General features: G+C 52.8%; 5 protein-coding genes across 5 annotated transcripts; 2 read left to right on the plus strand and 3 right to left on the minus strand.

Moving 5' to 3' along the window:
• Positions 1-405: 405 nt before the first annotated feature.
• Positions 406-3,149, minus strand: INS49_003675 (uncharacterized protein; the record flags this gene model as incomplete). The annotated part of the gene is made up of 2 exons (XM_043164467.1): positions 406-802; positions 1,006-3,149. 2 exons carry the CDS (start codon positions 3,147-3,149, stop codon positions 406-408), a joined length of 2,541 nt encoding a protein of 846 aa, XP_043019232.1.
• A 2,117-nt stretch (positions 3,150-5,266) lies between these two features.
• On the plus strand, positions 5,267-6,559 carry INS49_003676 (uncharacterized protein; the record flags this gene model as incomplete). Its single annotated transcript, XM_043164468.1, has 1 exon — positions 5,267-6,559. One exon carries the CDS (start codon positions 5,267-5,269, stop codon positions 6,557-6,559), a length of 1,293 nt encoding a protein of 430 aa, XP_043019233.1.
• Positions 6,560-9,659: 3,100 nt separating this feature from the next.
• INS49_003677 (uncharacterized protein) lies at positions 9,660-10,602 on the minus strand (the record flags this gene model as incomplete). The annotated part of the gene is made up of 2 exons (XM_043164469.1): positions 9,660-9,806; positions 9,928-10,602. The coding sequence occupies 2 exons, from the start codon at positions 10,600-10,602 to the stop codon at positions 9,660-9,662; spliced, it is 822 nt and encodes a 273-aa protein (XP_043019234.1).
• Positions 10,603-13,935: 3,333 nt separating this feature from the next.
• On the plus strand, positions 13,936-15,628 carry INS49_003678 (uncharacterized protein; the record flags this gene model as incomplete). Its single annotated transcript, XM_043164470.1, has 2 exons — positions 13,936-15,181; positions 15,264-15,628. 2 exons carry the CDS (start codon positions 13,936-13,938, stop codon positions 15,626-15,628), a joined length of 1,611 nt encoding a protein of 536 aa, XP_043019235.1.
• A 395-nt stretch (positions 15,629-16,023) lies between these two features.
• On the minus strand, positions 16,024-16,966 carry INS49_003679 (uncharacterized protein; the record flags this gene model as incomplete). The annotated part of the gene is made up of 3 exons (XM_043164471.1): positions 16,024-16,197; positions 16,257-16,404; positions 16,578-16,966. 3 exons carry the CDS (start codon positions 16,964-16,966, stop codon positions 16,024-16,026), a joined length of 711 nt encoding a protein of 236 aa, XP_043019236.1.
• Positions 16,967-17,186: the final 220 nt, after the last annotated feature.

Below are 17,186 nucleotides of genomic sequence, written 5' to 3' on the forward strand. Positions count from 1 at the left end.
TGGGCAAGGGTCTTGGCTTTATAAGATCACAACGCGTAGAAACGAGAGCCTAGCTGGGGGCCAGAAATCTGTGAAACAGCAAATTCAGGCTCCATCAGCCACATTCAACAATTGGACCCCATGAGGGAGCTGGAAAGTGACACAACAGCAAAATGAGGTCAGAGTGGCCAAATCAGCCTATCAAAAATCGTCGAAGTCAGCAACTAACACATCATGAAACAAGAGTCAGCCTGCATTCACTCAGCCTTGGTAAGGACTTTCAATGTTAAATTTGAGCAATGTCACACTGTAAACCCCATATCCCAAGTATCCACGATAATGAAATTCAGTCATAGGATAGCTTGAATCAAATTTCGTAAACTTAACCTATGAAACTCCTGGGATTTCTTTTTTGAAGGGAATCCTTCAATTCGTCTGGAAGAAAGCCAATTGCGCCCTATGTGATGGGACCTCGGTCTCGTGAACGTTCTTCCCATGGACTAGCAGCATGTCTGGATGCCCTGCGCCCTCCGCCACGTCCACATACAGAAACATCTTTTCGTGAGGCCATAGCGTAACGTAATTATCCGACCATTTCACAGGAGTGACATGTTCCCACTTGAAGTGCCCCGGTGTCGCGTCCTTGTTCTGGTGGACCAGGTTCAGCCGGATGAAGACTGCTGGGAAGGGTGAGCGGTTTTCAAGAGTGACTGTGACGCTGCGCCCATTTCCGTTGTCCATCGTGGCTGAGATTGACACATTAGCTGGTTGAATTTTGTTCAGGGATGTGTAGTCGGCATATTTTCGGACCGGCGTGTAGTACCTAATGTGAAGAAGGTCAGTTGAAACTTGGTCAGGCAGATCTAAAAGATCAGCAGAAGTGCATTTGTAGCAATGAATCAATACCAGACAGCTGCAGAGAGAGCACTTTTATATTCGCAGTGCGAGCCAAGAGACCATCGTTGCGCAACCTCCGCAATAATACAGGGAGGTCATCGAATTTCATGTACTCGAAGATGCACTCACCAGTCTGATTTGCGCCATTTCAACTTGTCAGATTTCTTTGACAACCAGTAGACATTCCGACTCAAAACTCTGTTCTCGCGACTGTCCTTGAGAACCAGACGGAGAAGCACCACGTCTTTGATCTTCTTCAACTCCTTGACCTTCAAGAGCGTACTGCTGGAATTCGGCTTTGTGACCAGAGGAACCGTCTTGTTCAAAACGTGTACACCATCTAAATTGATGACGTCTAGTTCAAGCGTTCTGGGTCCTTTCCTGTCCATAGAACGATTGATTATAGACACGCTTTTGTGCGCATAATTGTATGCTGCATGCTCCAGACGACTCCCTGTCTTCGCACCAAAGTACGATCCGGCCGGGTGCAGATAATAGTCGAACAGGTTCCAGTGGAGATTTGGCCAAGCACTATTCAGGAGCCAGTAGATCATACCTGTGGCAGGTCGCTCGGCGGACCAATTCGATGCGTAAGCTTCGAACTGAGCCCTTGTTGCTTCGTAATCCATCATCTGAGCGCTTAATAGATAATCCGACAGGTTTCTCGGTGTGCCATGTCTCTGCCAAAGTGCCTTGTTGTACATCTCTCTCGAAGAGAACGTTTCTCCAGGCGACATGTGGTACAAGGTTTTGTCAGGTCGCTGCCAGAGGTCGTTTATGTCGGACAAGTTGAGAAAATTAGACAGGCTTGGAAGCTCCGGCGTGCCCACTCCTGAACCTAATTCCGAGCCGAAACCAAATGCTGCGCCCAAACGATCATCGTACCAGTAATTGGGTGGGACCCAGGTGTAGGGCCCGTCCATCTTGAGACCCGAGGGACCAAGGCTCTCTGGGTATCCTCGTTTCGAAGCGGCCGCGATGATGGGGGTCTCCCAATGGGAATCACGCAGCGCGTCCAAGTAGATAGATGTAGCTTTTTCGTCAGGCCACAAGTCGCTTCCGATGAGGAATCCGAGCACACTCGGGTGAGTCTGCAGCATCTCTGCCTCGTGTCTCATACTCGCGCCTGCGGTCACGTAGTCTCTTGGGCCCCAGAGCGAATCCTGCAATCCATCTTCCTCAGAATAATTCCACGCCTCCCACTTGTCACAGCACTCCCACCCCGGAAGCACCATGATCCCGAGGCGGTCGCATATTTCATAGAGCTCAGGGTGCTCCATCTTCCCTTCAAGGCGAATGGTGTTCAAACCAATATCGAGGACATACTCGGCGATTTTCGTGAAGCGCGAGGAATCCCAGCGAAGAAAAATATCAGGTGTGTAGCCTGCGCCAAGGACTTGGAAAGGCAATCCATTGACCTCGAACACCCTGTCGCCGTGCGTGTTGAGTTGCGAGGTAACTTTGCGGAATGCAAATGTGCTATTGCGCGAGTCGGACGTAACATTCTCGACTGAAGCGCTCAAACGAGCTTCAAAAAGCGGTTGGGCCCCCCATTGTCTGGGCCACCAGATGTCTGAAGCTGTAAAGGGTACATCCACCTGAATTTGTATCTCTTCTGACGCAAACGGGGCCAAAGTCATGCTCGGACTAGAGAATGGATTTGCCCTCGGTTGACTCGGCAGCTCTGGTGCGACCTCTCTTGGGGGGTGTCCTTGATCGACCTGCGCCGATGACATACCAGTCGGCGGTTGATCGTCCATTGAGCTGGTTCCATATCCAGATTTGACAACACTAGCTACAGGAAAAGCCTCTACTGTGCGGTTCTCGAGATTACGCGCAAGAGTTCTGAGCGTTACTTTGGCGGATGTACCAGACATTTCGAACTGTGTCGTAACGCTGAGAGGCCCCAGTGTGACTGCTCCTGTCTGCTTGACGTTGACGTCTCTCCAAACACCCGAGCCGTTATCTGGGGGAGCAGGGTTCCAGTCGTTGAACCCTTGGGCTAAATCGTGGTTATAGTCGGTTGGATGGACTCTGATCAATACTGCGTTGGCCTCGGACGCCATTGGTGTAAAATCGTAAGTATGACCGCCGTAGGAGCCCGACTGGAAGTCTTTGTTCGCGATCTGCCTTCCATTAAGGTATATGTCGGCTTTGGAAGTAATACCGTTTGTTTCAAGAAGATAATGCTTCCCGTAGCCGGGATTTAGGGAAAACTCTTGTCGATATAGCCATGGTTCTTTCCAAGTTTTGTTCATTCCGTGGGTCTCCATATTATCTCCTGTGAAGACTTCTGCGAGGTCATTCCACGGGCTGATCCCCGCAGCGTGTAGACAACCGATCAGTGTGCATTTCGAGACTGGCACGTGTTGCCAATGATCTGACTGCCCCGTGGCAGGCATTGATAGGTTTGAGACATGCTACAAAAGTACACTCGAGTCAACATACTTCTTATTCAAGGAAAATGTATCCTCAAGCAACAGAACATCCTCACGGGCTTGTCTGCTCTGTAGATTTCACAGTCTCCTGCGAACAACGAGAGGAGGAAGGACCAAAGAAAAACGGATTGCAATCATGATCTGAGAGTCCCTGCTTTATGAAAATGTGGAAAATGTAAGACGGATCCATAGCCTTCCGAAGCGAGAGGGCTCAAGGAAGGACATGAGGAATTGGTTTACGTCTTGGAGCCTTGGAATGCAGCCTGACCGTAACAAGTATCAAAGGCCAAGAATTACTTACTTCGGAGAAAAGAGACTGTGGAGCTAAGTTCCAAGCCGGTATTGGTGACACCTGGCCATTTTTGGCGACTATCCAGGGTAATATGTGACGGCCCAGCATTGTCAGGACAATTCGAGTTCTGTTTAACTTGGGGCAATTTCTGTAAGGCGTAGGACGGGAACCAGAGACCAAGACAGAGAGGCGACGTAATTTTGAGTAAGGCCACAATGTTGCAGGAGATAAAAGCTTCACGTATGTGCTGACAGGTGAGAGATTTCTGCCCTTGCAGCTTCGGACTCAGGACTGGCAGTTGTTCAGTAACTTTGCTGAGCACTGTAGTTCACACTGCTATGGCGAACAGGCCCGCTCCATTCGTTCACTAAACAAATCTTCTTTGGCCTAGGCACATTCCGGTGCTTTGTTGCTGTTCTAAAACTTCCTATTACCTCAGCCTCCATATGATGAGTTGCCTGTTCCGATGCACCGGAACGAACACTAGACCGCTAGAAGCATTTGTCGTGCATTCTGATAGACCTGTAGACCACCATGAGAACTCTGACAAGAAACACCCATTTGAGCGACTTGGCCGCTTTTCAGGTAAGTGAGAAGGTACCCCTACACCTCCTTAACTAATAATAGTGGCTTCGACAAAGTCGGCCCTGGTGACTTCCTACGGCCCTCCGCACGGGCATTTGAGCAAGATGATCGAGCCACCACAGTCGGTGGACAGGGCTAGGCTGCCGATAGTAATTTTAGGGCACAGCACATCTCATTCCTGCCGCGCCTGTGCCTGATACCATCCGGGATCAAGTCCTTCAAAGTACGTATGTTTCAGTGTTTGCGCCGTGCGTGAGGGCCGTTTCATTCGACATTGCCTATCGAAATCGAGCGGGTTGGTACAATGCGTGGCCGGAGTTTGGTTGATCTCAAATTTTCGCACGCGATGGTGTATGCAGTCGGGGAATCACCTGCTTGCGTGCCACATATGAAAATGGTGGCTTTTGGCCACTTGTTTTGCTCCTGGCCTCTGTCTTTCAAAGAGTTGATCCAAAGCGCGCTTTCCCCCGTTGCCGAGGGCGAGAACAGCGATTCTGAATTACTAATATCGAGTATTGCACGCAACTCACCGGGCCTCGAATCGTAAGCGAAACTTGTTTGCATGCCAAATCGTTGTGCCGTCCTATCCTTGGGATGTCCTGACTGCATCATTGGCGTGCGTGGGCTTCAGGGGTTGCAGCAGCTCACTCTGGGAAACTGCCGAATGGACTGGTCCAGGCTACGCGTTGCTGTCGATCACCTAGATCAGAGCCGCTTTGCCAAAACCTGACAGTTATGTTGCATCAAAGCAGACCTGAGGTTGTCGCAGATGTGCATGATATCTGGCTCTGATTCAGTCGGAGAAATCACGGATGCAGCGTGGTGATACCGAACCCCGAGCGATCCGACTGATCTGAGTGGTTGGTGGCCCTATGACGTTATCCATATCCCCAAACCAGAAGTCATGATGCTAAAGCAGTGACGCATTACATTCCGTGGTCGGTAAGGGTTGGATCACAGCCTAGTGCCAAAAGAAATTCAGTAGACGGTAGATATAGAATCTGGCAGTGCAACGAGTTGCAGAGAGGCAGCTGCACGCTCAGCGACGCTCAGCGGAAGCATCGTCACTGTGAAAATGAGCAAACCCGTTCTCGCTGTGATTGGATCCGGCTGGGGCGGCTTCACGCTGTCCCAAAAGGTCTCCTTAGAGCGATTCCATTTGAAAATCATCTCACCAATACGCACAATTCAATACACACCTCTACTGGCCAGCGCAGCCTGCGGTCTATTCAATTTTCGGTTGGCAGAAGAGCCCGTCAGGAGGAAACAGCGCACCGACGTGGAATACTACAAAGCAGTTGCACTAGACATCGACTTCGACAAGCGTGTTATCCGATGCCAGACAGCAGCAGAGGTTGATGGGGAGGATCCGAAAGACTTCGACGTCAAATACGATAAACTCTGTATCGCACCTGGATGTGACATACAAGACTTCGGGACGCCGGGAGCCAAGGAACATGCTCTATTCTTGAGGACAACCAACGACAGCCGACTGCTCCAGCAGCGCTTACTGGAAATGCTGGATCAAGCTTCCCTGCCAAACTTCCTCGATGATCCCCAGAAACAGCGCGACATCCTGAACATCCGCATTGTCGGCGGTGGCGCCATCGGCATTGAAGCAGCTGCTGAGCTCTTCGACCTGTGGAACGAGGACATGCGGTTCCTCTTCCCGCATCTCGACGGGAAGCTCACAATAACTATTCATGACGTGGCGTCGTCCATCCTGACCACTTTCGATCAACACTTGGCCGAGTATGCCACCGAGTCATTAACCAAGGGCAAGCAGAATGTCGTACAAATAAAGACAAGCTCGCACATTGAGAAGGTTGACGCCGGCGCGATCTACACTAAGGAAGACGGGCGTCTACCCTACGGCGTCCTCATCTGGGCGACTGGGAACAAGGTCAACAAGCTCGTGGACACAGTATCGGATCGCATCATGCTGCCCGAGAAGGGCCTACCAAGAATCCTGACGGACAAGTACCTCCGTGTTCTGCGTTCAGACGGAACCTCCATGGACGATGTGTACGCACTAGGCGACGCTGCGGATATCAAGGGAGAGTCGCTGCCCACATTGGCTGAAGTGGCACTGCAGAAAGGCGAGTACCTCACCAAGGTATTTAACAACCATAGCACCGGGGAATCTGGAGACGCCCCTCCTTTTGAGTATAAGCAACGCGCCCTCCTGGCATATCTCGGACAACGGGACGGTATCATCGGAGGAAAGGAGGACTGGACTGGCCAAGCAGCCTGGATCGCGTGGCGATCGGGCTCTTTGGGTTGGACTAGGAGCTGGCGAAGGAAGTTGATGATTTCGATCAGTTGGCTTTTTGTGTGGCTTGGGGGCAGAGACATTGCTAGGTATTAGGAGACCAGCCTGGCAGCGAAGGTACGACATCTTTACGGGCATGTAAGAGTACCGGATCAGCAATCAAGACGTCTCACAGCACCCAAGAGACTTGATTTTCAATACTCACATTCGGGGAACTATTAGCCCGTACCTGAAAAGCCATTGCGATTCGTGCTCATCGCTTCTTTAGGTGCGCTTTTAGAGGGTAGCGCCTGACTTTGTGGTGCGTTTTGTTCCTAGCGAGCTCCAGAATCCGGGGAATGCTCTCCCAGGTTTTCCCTTCCCATTTGTGCTGGGTTGCCTCCCGTTCAGCACGGTCTTGTATCGTGAAATGAGCGACCTCCATTCTTGGCATAACCCACCAGTCCCACCAGCACCACCATCTTGGATTCGATTTCAGAGTCAATGCTGTCATGCGACCGCCGCTATCGTGTACTCGTGCGGGACCAAAGCGCCTGCTATCCGTACTCCCTCCTCTGTTATCCCCGAGTATAAATATATGGCCTTTGGGGACCTGGAAGTATGTACCAGGTGGAAATCCTAACAGTTCTATTAGTCAGTGGACACTCTCGACAACGCTTGGTGGTCACTGGATATTCTACGACAGATCTATTATCTGCTTTGTGGTGCTCAGTGTCAAACCCACCTAGCTCCTCCATTTTGATCACGTCACGCTCCGCGGCGATGACACGTTTCCCAAGCCGCAGGGCAGCATCTTCGTGAGACTTAGAAAGTAAGTGAGATGGTATGCTTTCACAAGATGTCAATGTCGTCGCGGCATTGCCTGTGAGATTCACAACCACCGTTGATGGTTACTAACCGGACTGAAACGACGTCGCCTGCTTTGACAACCATGGGGCGAAAGCGCCATTCATACATCCATTTCGTATCGGGATGAATGGATGGCATCATGCTGCGCCCTGACCCAAACACGTAGCTTCCAACGAGACCCATCCAAGCTTCTTGAAGTATCCGAGATCTGAAGATGCCATAAGCAAAGCTTGGTAGGGCCACAGTTGCAAATATGGAGAGACATGTGCTCGTCGGGACGAGACCGTCAGCGTGAACGATCTCCAACAACAGCCTGCCCCCCCCCCCCCTAGGAGCGACGACAAGGTTCCAGAAAGGGCGAGTGCTGCGCCAGATCGCTTCCCAAAATGAGGATACATCCGCCCAGATGTCCACCTCAACTCCGAAGCTTTCGTTCCAACTGGCTTGTACGAATCCCACCAGGGTAATCTGGGGCACACTCCTCTTGGGAGGACAAATCTCCAGTAACTTCTTTTGGCCGACTCGCTGCGGACATCGAGTATGTGAAGAACTTCCGCCGGACTGTATTCATTTTCTGATGCCGCTTGAGCCGCTTGAGCCGCTTGAGCCCCTCTTGGAGGAATCTTCCCTGGTGGAAGTGTCCTATGCGGCTGCGGGGGACTGCGAATGGTAACCTCTGTGCCAGGCCGTGCAGGGAGAAATCTGCTTGATACCTGCTGAGATTTCTGGGGTTCTGGGTGCGACGGCTTACGTGGTTTGGAACCTGTCCCCAGATTCCTCTTCAATGCAAGCTTTGTCCCGCTGGGCACCACACTGAGAAGCTTGGTGCATCTCATCTTGAAATTGTAGCAACAAAACGAGTTCCGTCCGGCTTCTCCACGCGTCTCGATACCATCAGCCAAAAACGCTTGTTTCGAGGGTTTACAAAATGAACAAAGAGACTGGAGACCGAGCTCAAGACCTTCCGGGCGGGCCAGTGTGGTGGGGGATGACTGTTGGTCCTGATTTTCCGGATACCTGCGTCCAGGCGAGATTTGCCTAGGCCGAATATGCAGCATCCCGTGCATGAGATGTTGGCCAGGATTTGAGGATTTCGTCACCTGCCCGACCCTGTGGCCATTCAGAAGTTGTGCAACGGCCTCTCGGCGACAATAAGCAAGACGACGCGGAATAGGCAACTGGTTCAGCTCTGTACACGGTAAGACATTGACGTTATTTGGCGGAATTGCCCAAGTAATTCCGCCCGATCATGTATGCGGCATGCAATGCAGGCCAACGGCACAAGCAAATGCATGCTCTCGCGCGGGGCTCTTGGTCATCCAATCAAGACTTGCAAAAATTAGACATTGTTGCCACCCGAGCACTGTCATTGATCAAGCAGCGGACTGTTTGTTCCCTTGCTTCGGTTGCCTCAGGCCTCCGTCCTCCGGAGGGATCTCACGGCGCGTACGACCTGCCTTAGGCGCAGTTGTGGCCTGCTGGTCTTCTTAGAGCTCATCAGGGGCAGCGATAAGTACATATCGAGATTGTGATTTTGCTTATGCCGTACTACCTGGAAGCGTGTTGGAGTTAGCTTCGCTAGAGAGAGGTAGGATAGTCGTTAGGGTCGCAGCTTTCACGGCAGCAGAGCTGAGGCCGGGCCGTACATTCCATCACAAAGGTGCCCCAGGAGCCCATTTGATCTAGTTGACGAACCTAATCAGAGATCCTTAGCACTTGGTCATGATCTTGGTCTAGCTGAGGGGTAAGGGCAAGGCCAGCGCAGAAGTGAAGTGAGAGCCCATGCCAGCTAGCCCATCCTCAACATCCTGAATGGTCTACAATTACAATCAGAATCAAACCACATTTATGCCATCGGGTAGTCAGTCGAGTACCGTACAAGTTTTGAACTTCGAAATGTGACATATACATAGAGATCATGCACAGGTTTCATGATCCTGAACTCGTTAGACACATCTCAGCTGCATTGCGATTCTTTTCTCTTTGGGCGCTAGAAACATTGATTCCAGGCCTGTAGAACCTGCATCATAGTGAGAGTTCCCTCAATCTCAAACAACAGTGATCTCAAATGCTGCTATTGAGTGTTGTCCGCCTCTCATAACGGCCTCGTGTACTTTGTAAGTGTTACAGTACGCTATATAGGTGATAGCCATGGTAATGCTCTCGGCATTGCAACGTCCCTCTTTTGTGGTGTTTTGGCGCAAAAGGCTTTTCTTGTGCCGTAACAGTAAGCTACAACTGGAATCTTGCGCCTTGCAATGTCAACTCAAGGAGTTTCCAATCACTACAAGTCCTACAGCTGAGCTATACTACCGATTGCCAGTTGAATTCTGATCTCTCATGTTGCTCAACCCTCAATATTACCACCGGCCTTCTCGGATGGTTGGAACTCCATCACACGCTGAAACCCCTCCTTTTCATCTATCCGTCTCAACCGATTCCACGTTTCTTCTGCCACGGTACATTTAATGCCGGTGGTGAAATTCTTGTAAGTCTGCAGTCATTCCAAGTCAGATACCTAGCGAACAAGTCTTGTGTCGGAACTTAACTTGGCGCGAGAGGTCATCCCCAGGAAAAGTTAGGGAGGCGCGCCAGGTAGCCGGTCAAACACATACCGTATAGATCACATGCGTATTCTCCCGCCAAAAGTGCCCCTTGTATGGTTCTGTCTCCGGGGAAGTCTTGATGAGGTAAACTTCGGGATGTCTGACAAGAGCCTCCTGCACCGCCTTGGATGGTCTCTCCTCCCACGCCCCGTCTCGGATCAAGCAAGTCTGCAGCTTTGGAAACACGTCGAGGGCCTCAGCAAATGAAGCCTGCCTGCTGAAGGCAACGCCTCGCCGCGCCTTGACACCAGGGTTGACACCGGTCTGTACGTCTCGCAGGTGCTTAATGTGAAGTTTGGCAAAGTCCGGGATGCGCTCGAAGAACAGGGCGCGACTGAAGTATCCTTCGTGGTTGCTCACAATAGTTTCGGACCAGTAGATGGCGAGTGCTTCGTCGTAGATCTGCTTGCAGGTAAGGAGGAGCTGGTACGTTAGGTACTGTCCGCTAGTGCGGAAAACACTACGTCTGCCGCCGACTGGCAAGAATTCAGACCGCAGGACGCGAGGAAACCAGCTGTGGAATGGTGAAAATCGGAGTGCGTCTGTTTGAAGTTGCAGAACCATCTCAGAACCAGCGAAGGTATGGCGGTAGATGTCGAGACGCAGCTCTGTCGGGATCACCTTAAAGAGCGGCGACTGCAGGTGGCCGGGAGGCAATCCTTGGGGACTGCAAGTATCAGCCATAGTGATGCCGACTTCTGATGGAAGAAATGTGTCTGGAAGTTTTTGGGACGGCGATATTTCCAGGTCAGGGATTGTGTCCGTGGTGCAATGTGTTCTGGTCTTTTGAGACTTGCCACAGGGCGAAGCGGAAGGAAGTGGGCCTGTCACGAAACTAACACGGAGGTTCACAATGGCAAGGCAGCAATCTGGACTCCAGGCTCGTGCACGCGTGGTATGCACAATTCCTGGCCAAGGCTCGAACAAACATTGCTGGCTGAAATAAAATCAGGGTGCAGTGATACAAGATGGCTGATAGCTCTTCTGCACCCAGGCATAATTGTCTGGCGTTAAAGAGTAGCATTTAGATGCAAGCATGCTTCGTCTTCTACACAGGGTTGTCATCAGTACTTTGGCCTGGATGTCTTACGGTTGACATGACGGAGAAATTGTCAAGACTACGTTCCCGTACACTGCTCACTTGTAGACAGTGTATCTCAGCCCACGCATCAAGTGACAAGCCATCTATCAACAATCAAGGTCCCTGGCGCGTCCATAGTATCCCATTGCAGAAGGGTTCTCCTCTCAAGATCCACTTGTCGTCAATTACATGGCACGATACAAACACTTATCAAGAGTATGTCTTATGAGGCTTGTGGTGCCGCTTGCGTGAACAGTGCTTGAGAAGACCTTGTATGTGGACATAAACAGGTCTGGAGCTTCTGCTTAATGGCTTCTATGACCAGGAAAACACACAGCGTAGTGCAATACGCACACGCCTTACCACGCGTTCCTATTATTCATCACTTTCCTGCGTCACTTGACACCTCCACGGACGTATCAGGCACACTGGAAGGCTCGTGCTGTATGTCGCCGCCATATGCAAGAATCCTCAAGTCAACCGTTCGAAAAAGCTAGAAGAGCGCAGCTGAGTATGGTTGATGAATAATTCATTTATTGTACAACGTAGCTGGGCAACCGTCCGTCCCGCCCAGAGATTGAGGCTGAGTTCTCTTGTTACTCATGCTGAAAAGCCTGCTCGGCATCCAAATGTGTGGAGATATGGCATCACTCCTCGTTTCGGCTTCAACAGATTGGAAATCCGCCCTTTTTCTTCATGCTCGGTGTAACAACCGAGCTGATGATCTCGGTGTCCACGTGCCTCACCTTCGTCCAGAAATCTTGGAAAAACGCGTCTGAGGATTCTGAACGCTGACTCGCTCGTCGTGTCAACCCTGTTCGCGGCGAAGAAACTTGGTTATTTTTCTCATCGCACGTAGATATCTTGCAAAGACATCGTCAAAATGATGTTGAACAGCCAGGTGGCGAGTAGGTGGAGCGTCGTCGTTCTCGTATTGTTGCGCCGAGAGTCGCCACGATATCGTGACGCATTTGCGGAGGTTCTCGAAACTGCGCAGGTACGACGCTGTACCCAACGCCAGACCCGTTCCGGTCCTCCGAAACTTCGTGATGCCAGACTGCGCGAATGCTCGGTTAATCTTTCGCCGACTTTATTGTCTCCTGCCATTGACGGAATGACGATGCTTGCCTGTGTGATGCCTCAAATTCTAGTAAAGGCGGCCAGTGGGGTCCCGCCTGTGAACATGAATGAATAGAACTCGTGAAGTCGATCAACCATTGGAAACCACATTACACTCAGTATTGTGAATTTGACGGGCAATGCGTGTGGTTGGACTTAATTTACACGAGGACGTCTGACGAGCAACCGCGACAAAGGGCCTCCTGCAGATAGCAACGACATCCTCCATATACACGTTACGAGAGAACGGGAACGATTCAATAGCAGACGCACGAGACTGTTCATTAAAACCACGGCTTCTGGGCAATTTGAGCATACAGTGATCCAGTGTTTCTGATACATTCCAGCTGGGTCGGCTCGTCTGTCACGAAGATCTTTCGCGAACCCAAGCTGAATACCCTTGACAAGTAGCTAAAACCACATGATGTATCCTGAGGAGGTAAAAGTTAACAATCCCGGCCACAATACTACGGGAAGGGTAAAATACAAAACTTGAGTTCTTCTCCTTAGTGTAGACGAACGAACTTTATTTTATGGAGTCGTCCGCCAAGGACTTGCGTGTGGTCGCACTACATTCTACTGCCATCCTGCAAATTAAGGCACAGAAGGAAAGCGTCAAGGTTTCTGGGACACAGAATGAGGAACAGCGGCACAGAATAGCCATACTTTAAGCTGCTACACACCCAGGGCTGAAGGTGAGCTGACGAATGCAGTGGTTCCTCCCATCATCTCAACTCGTGGCATAATCATGTCGGCTGCCAATCTTAAGCGCCTCGTGGATCTTAACAATGCGCTCTTGAGCGATACCTCGTGGACAACAATCAAGGGCAGGAAGCAGCAGCTTTTCGACGGCGAGTCAGTCACACGAAGGGCACTCCGGTGGTGGGCCAAGACTTGAGCTTCAAGCATGCGCCAATCTGTCTCGGTGAGGCTACCGAAACACCGATGTGGAGATTTCAGGGGCCCACTGTCATGTCTGAGGCTGAAAGGGCGGACCACCAGCTGACCGTACCGAGATCGATACCCCCCGCAAGATCTCGCTAAACTTGGGCCATTGACGCCATTGAGGCTCTCACCAGAAGTGACTGTGCGGCCAAGGGCTGCTGACACCCTTCATTCGAAGATACATGGCTTCCGGACTGCGGTTCAAGCTGCGTGCATACCATGACCGGTCAGGGCTCAAGCAGATGATCGATCACTCTCACCTGCTCAATCTTTCGCACTTCGCCTCGCCACGCCACACCGATATGATACATCTGATACACCAGCAAGCCTGCCGGCTCCTCCGCGCTTGACTCGTGGATGCCTCATACCCTCACTCGCCCATGGCTGAACCCCTCGGCAACCCCTTCCCCTCCCCCCAGCTGTGGTTTGATCCGAGGATCCGGCAACTTGGGCCCGGTTGTTGGCCTGGCCGCAGCCCTATGATGGCAAGGGATCAGACTTTCGGGTTGAGTCGTACCAAGCCTCCGTCATCTAATTCTTACCTTGTGAAGTCTGAATTATAGATTAGCCCTGGTCTCACTGCCCCCCGTCTGTTGTTCCGCCCTCTCGTTCCCTTCCCACTAGCCCTTGACCATTTCTATTGTTGTACCATCCCCTCTGATACGCTGGTCGTCATCTGTCCGTTGTCACTCTTTTCCCTGTCTGTCGCTCTTTTTCCGGGCTAGTATTGTGTAATTCTGTCCCGTCATCTTGTGTACCTGCTTCGACCTCACCGGGCACGGTGACCTGGACACGAAGACCAATTATTCAACCTGATAATTGCTTAATACCCATACGCCATCACCAACTCTCCTCTATCCATTCCCGAGAACATGGACGCCAGGGAAAGGAAGAAGTCCTATTCGGACCTCGAAGCCATCATCATCCCCGACGACGTCCCTGCTGTACCTGACCCAAGCTCAACCACTGTCGCACCACCACCAGCCCGAACTTCATACTGGAACGAGAAGTTCGCCATCTCAGATGGAAGCAGTGCGAACAACAACGCAAACCCATTCTCAGATGACAAAGCCCTAGGATTCTCCCCAGTGGACAGCCCTCAAGTAGGCCCGCCCGCATACTATCTGGTCGACTCGAAGGGCCAAACACAAGCGTTATATGCTGCGCCGACCAATGATGCGAAGGATCCATCGCCCACAGCTCGTGGCTCTCTCGGAGGGATAGGCGGGGCGGGAATCTTCGGCGGCGGCAACGGTGCCGGGGAGCGCAAGACACTGTTCGGGCTGCGGAGGAGCACCTTTTACGCGCTGTCAGCAGGGATCGCCTTCCTCATCATCGGCCTCCTCGTGACCATCCTCGCCGTCACGGCGCCATGGAACAAGACCTCGGCCCTGTCCTCGGACGGCGACGACAGCGCGTCCAAGCCCTCGGCAGCGGCGGGCATCATCATGCCCGAGTCGAGGCTGGCCGCCATGAACTGGACCGACTCCACGGGCACGACGTACACGGGCGTCTTCTACCAGAGCTCCAACGCCACGGGGAGCGCCATCATGGCGGCCATCCGGGCCGCGACGGCCGACGCGTGGACGTCCGTCAACGTGAGCGCGTCCGCGAACGCGGCGGGGCTGGACGTGCTCGACGGTACGCCCCTCGCGGCGGCGAGCAACAACGGCCTCTGGAACGTGTACTACCTGACGTCGGACCGCAGGGTCGCCGAGGTGTACTCGACCAGCCCCTCGTCGCCCACGGGCTGGCTGCAGGGCACGATGGGCTCCAGCCTCGGCAACCCGGAGGCGGCGCCCGGGTCCGGGCTGGCGGCCATGTGGCAGAGCTGCGACAACTGCACCGACAGCCTGCTGGTGCTGTACCAGGACGCCGCGACGGGCCACGTGCAGATGGCCAACATGACGAAGCTCGTGTGGGCAATGGGGGATGTCGTCAGCACCAGCGCCGCGCCCGGGACGGGGCTCGGCGTCTCGGCGTTTACCGACTTCGGCGGCAACGGGTCGACGGGCACGGATCTCAATGCCGTTCGGATGTACTACGCAGACGGGGGCGACCTGATCGAGAAGCTGAGGGGACCCCTGACGGACTTCAGGCTGGAGACGGGGAACTTTGGTAAGGCCCGAAACCCTTCCCAGTGGCGTTCTCCTGGAACCCACCACGAGGCAAAGCCATGACTGACTCACATTCTCGACAGGAAACCAAATCACCTCAGACCTGTCCGTGAACCCGTCCCCGGAGATCGCCTCGCTCACCTTCGGCACCAACGGGTGGACCAACAACATCGTCCTCACCCTCGACCAGACGACCGGTGCGCTGCAGTCCTCCGTCTACCGCGGGAGCGACTGGGCCGTGCAGGCGGCCTCGCTGGACGGCAGCCCGGACGGCGTGGTCGACGACGGGTTCTCGGCCGTCGCGGTGACGCAGACGATGAGGATGTTCGCCATCGGCAAGGTCGACGGGGTGATCAACGAGTTTCAGACCAACATATCAAACCCGTTCCAGTGGGAGTGGCAGGGCGTCGTGGATGTCCCGGTGGCGGAGAGTGATGACAGGGATTGAACACAGATGATGTGGTGGCTGCTGTCCAGGCGCGTCAAGGGAGAGTAAGATGGGGTTGCAAGTGTGGCCATATCGCACACGGCAGTCCTTAAGTAGCTCATGATCACGCGACGGTCAATGGCGGAGGAAGACAAGACGTGCGTCTGTCAGGTACCAATTACTCTGCCGTCACTACGTCTCGGGAGACAGCCACAAGCGTACAGAACAGCTCCTGCGTTGCCAACAAATCAACACCGGTTCATGGTATTTTCAGCATAGCAAGCATTGTTTTTGGGATATGTAGTTACAAGCATGTTCAATCTATGTACAATAGAAAGGCGACACACAGTCAGAAAATCCAACGTGGTCGCTGCTGCGATGCTTAAGTGCACATCGGCACAGGGAAGGTGTCGTAATTAAGCAGGAATCTTGCTCTTCACGAAAGTGAGAGCCTGCTGCCCGTATTCACTTCCATAGCCCTGGTGAGTGGCAGCGTTGTTCCCGTTACAGCAGTAAGGGTCAGCTGCGTCGCAGTACGACTTGATCTTGGCGGCATTGGGGCATGAGAAACCAGAGGGGCGGGCATCGAACTAGGGGGTCAAGAAAGTTAGCAAATGCAGGAATATATACACAAGGCAAAGACACTTACCCCTCCAGCCTTGCAAGTGCCAACCTCGTATGACAGGCCAGAAACGAAGCGAGGGTCGCCCATAAAGATAGCTGCCTTGATCTGCGAGACAGCGGCCGAAGACAAGGGAACGGCGGTGCTAGTAATACCCTCGGCGGTATCTCCACCCCTGTAGCATCTGGAGTTAGCTATTGAGGTACCGAGGAAAGATATTTTAGACGAGTTTGGGGGGGGGGGAGGAGTAGGCCCCGATGTAACCCAGCTTCAAAGCAAGGAGTGACAGACTGCGAGGGTAGTACACCTTTCACCGGACAAGGAAAATCATAACCGGAGGCTGCTTACCCGCAAAATGCGTCATCGAAGATCTGGCCTCCCTGGGAGTAACCCACGAGCACGAGCGAAGTGCTGGGGCACTTCTTGTTGAAAGCGTTCACTGCGCTAACGACGGCAGACACGCCCTGCTTGACGGAGTCCGCATAGCTGACACTTCCACAAGACGCCTGGCCTCCACATGCGGGATAGCTGATCGCCTCGGAGGTAGAGCCGGAGTAGGTTTGTGTGATCAAGTTGACAACGGTGCCAGACGAGCCAAATCCAGGAGACACAGTTGTCTCACGGGCACCAAAGACGTGGACGCCTGGGCAGGATTGGCGCTCTTGGATCTCGGGAACGGGGTTGCCCGCGGCGAGGAGTGCCTGGGTTGCTGCGAGGACGAGGGTATTGGCCTTCATTGTAACGAAAGTGGAATAGAGAAACGTGTGGAGCGAGCGGACAAGGTGCTGGAAGACAGAGTCTCTCGTCGATATGTTTGAGAAGTGTAGATCATCAAGGGCCAAGGGCGAGGTGAGAAGTGCTTTATACGCAGTAGGCCGACTCCTGTTCTTGCTGGCGAGTCGTCGTCGAATTTGGAAAGGGGGCACGAAATGGTGGAGAAACAAGCTCCAGTCACGC

Source organism: Diaporthe citri, assembly GCF_014595645.1.
Source record: "Diaporthe citri strain NFHF-8-4 chromosome Unknown scaffold_10, whole genome shotgun sequence".
NCBI lineage: Eukaryota > Fungi > Ascomycota > Sordariomycetes > Diaporthales > Diaporthaceae > Diaporthe > Diaporthe citri.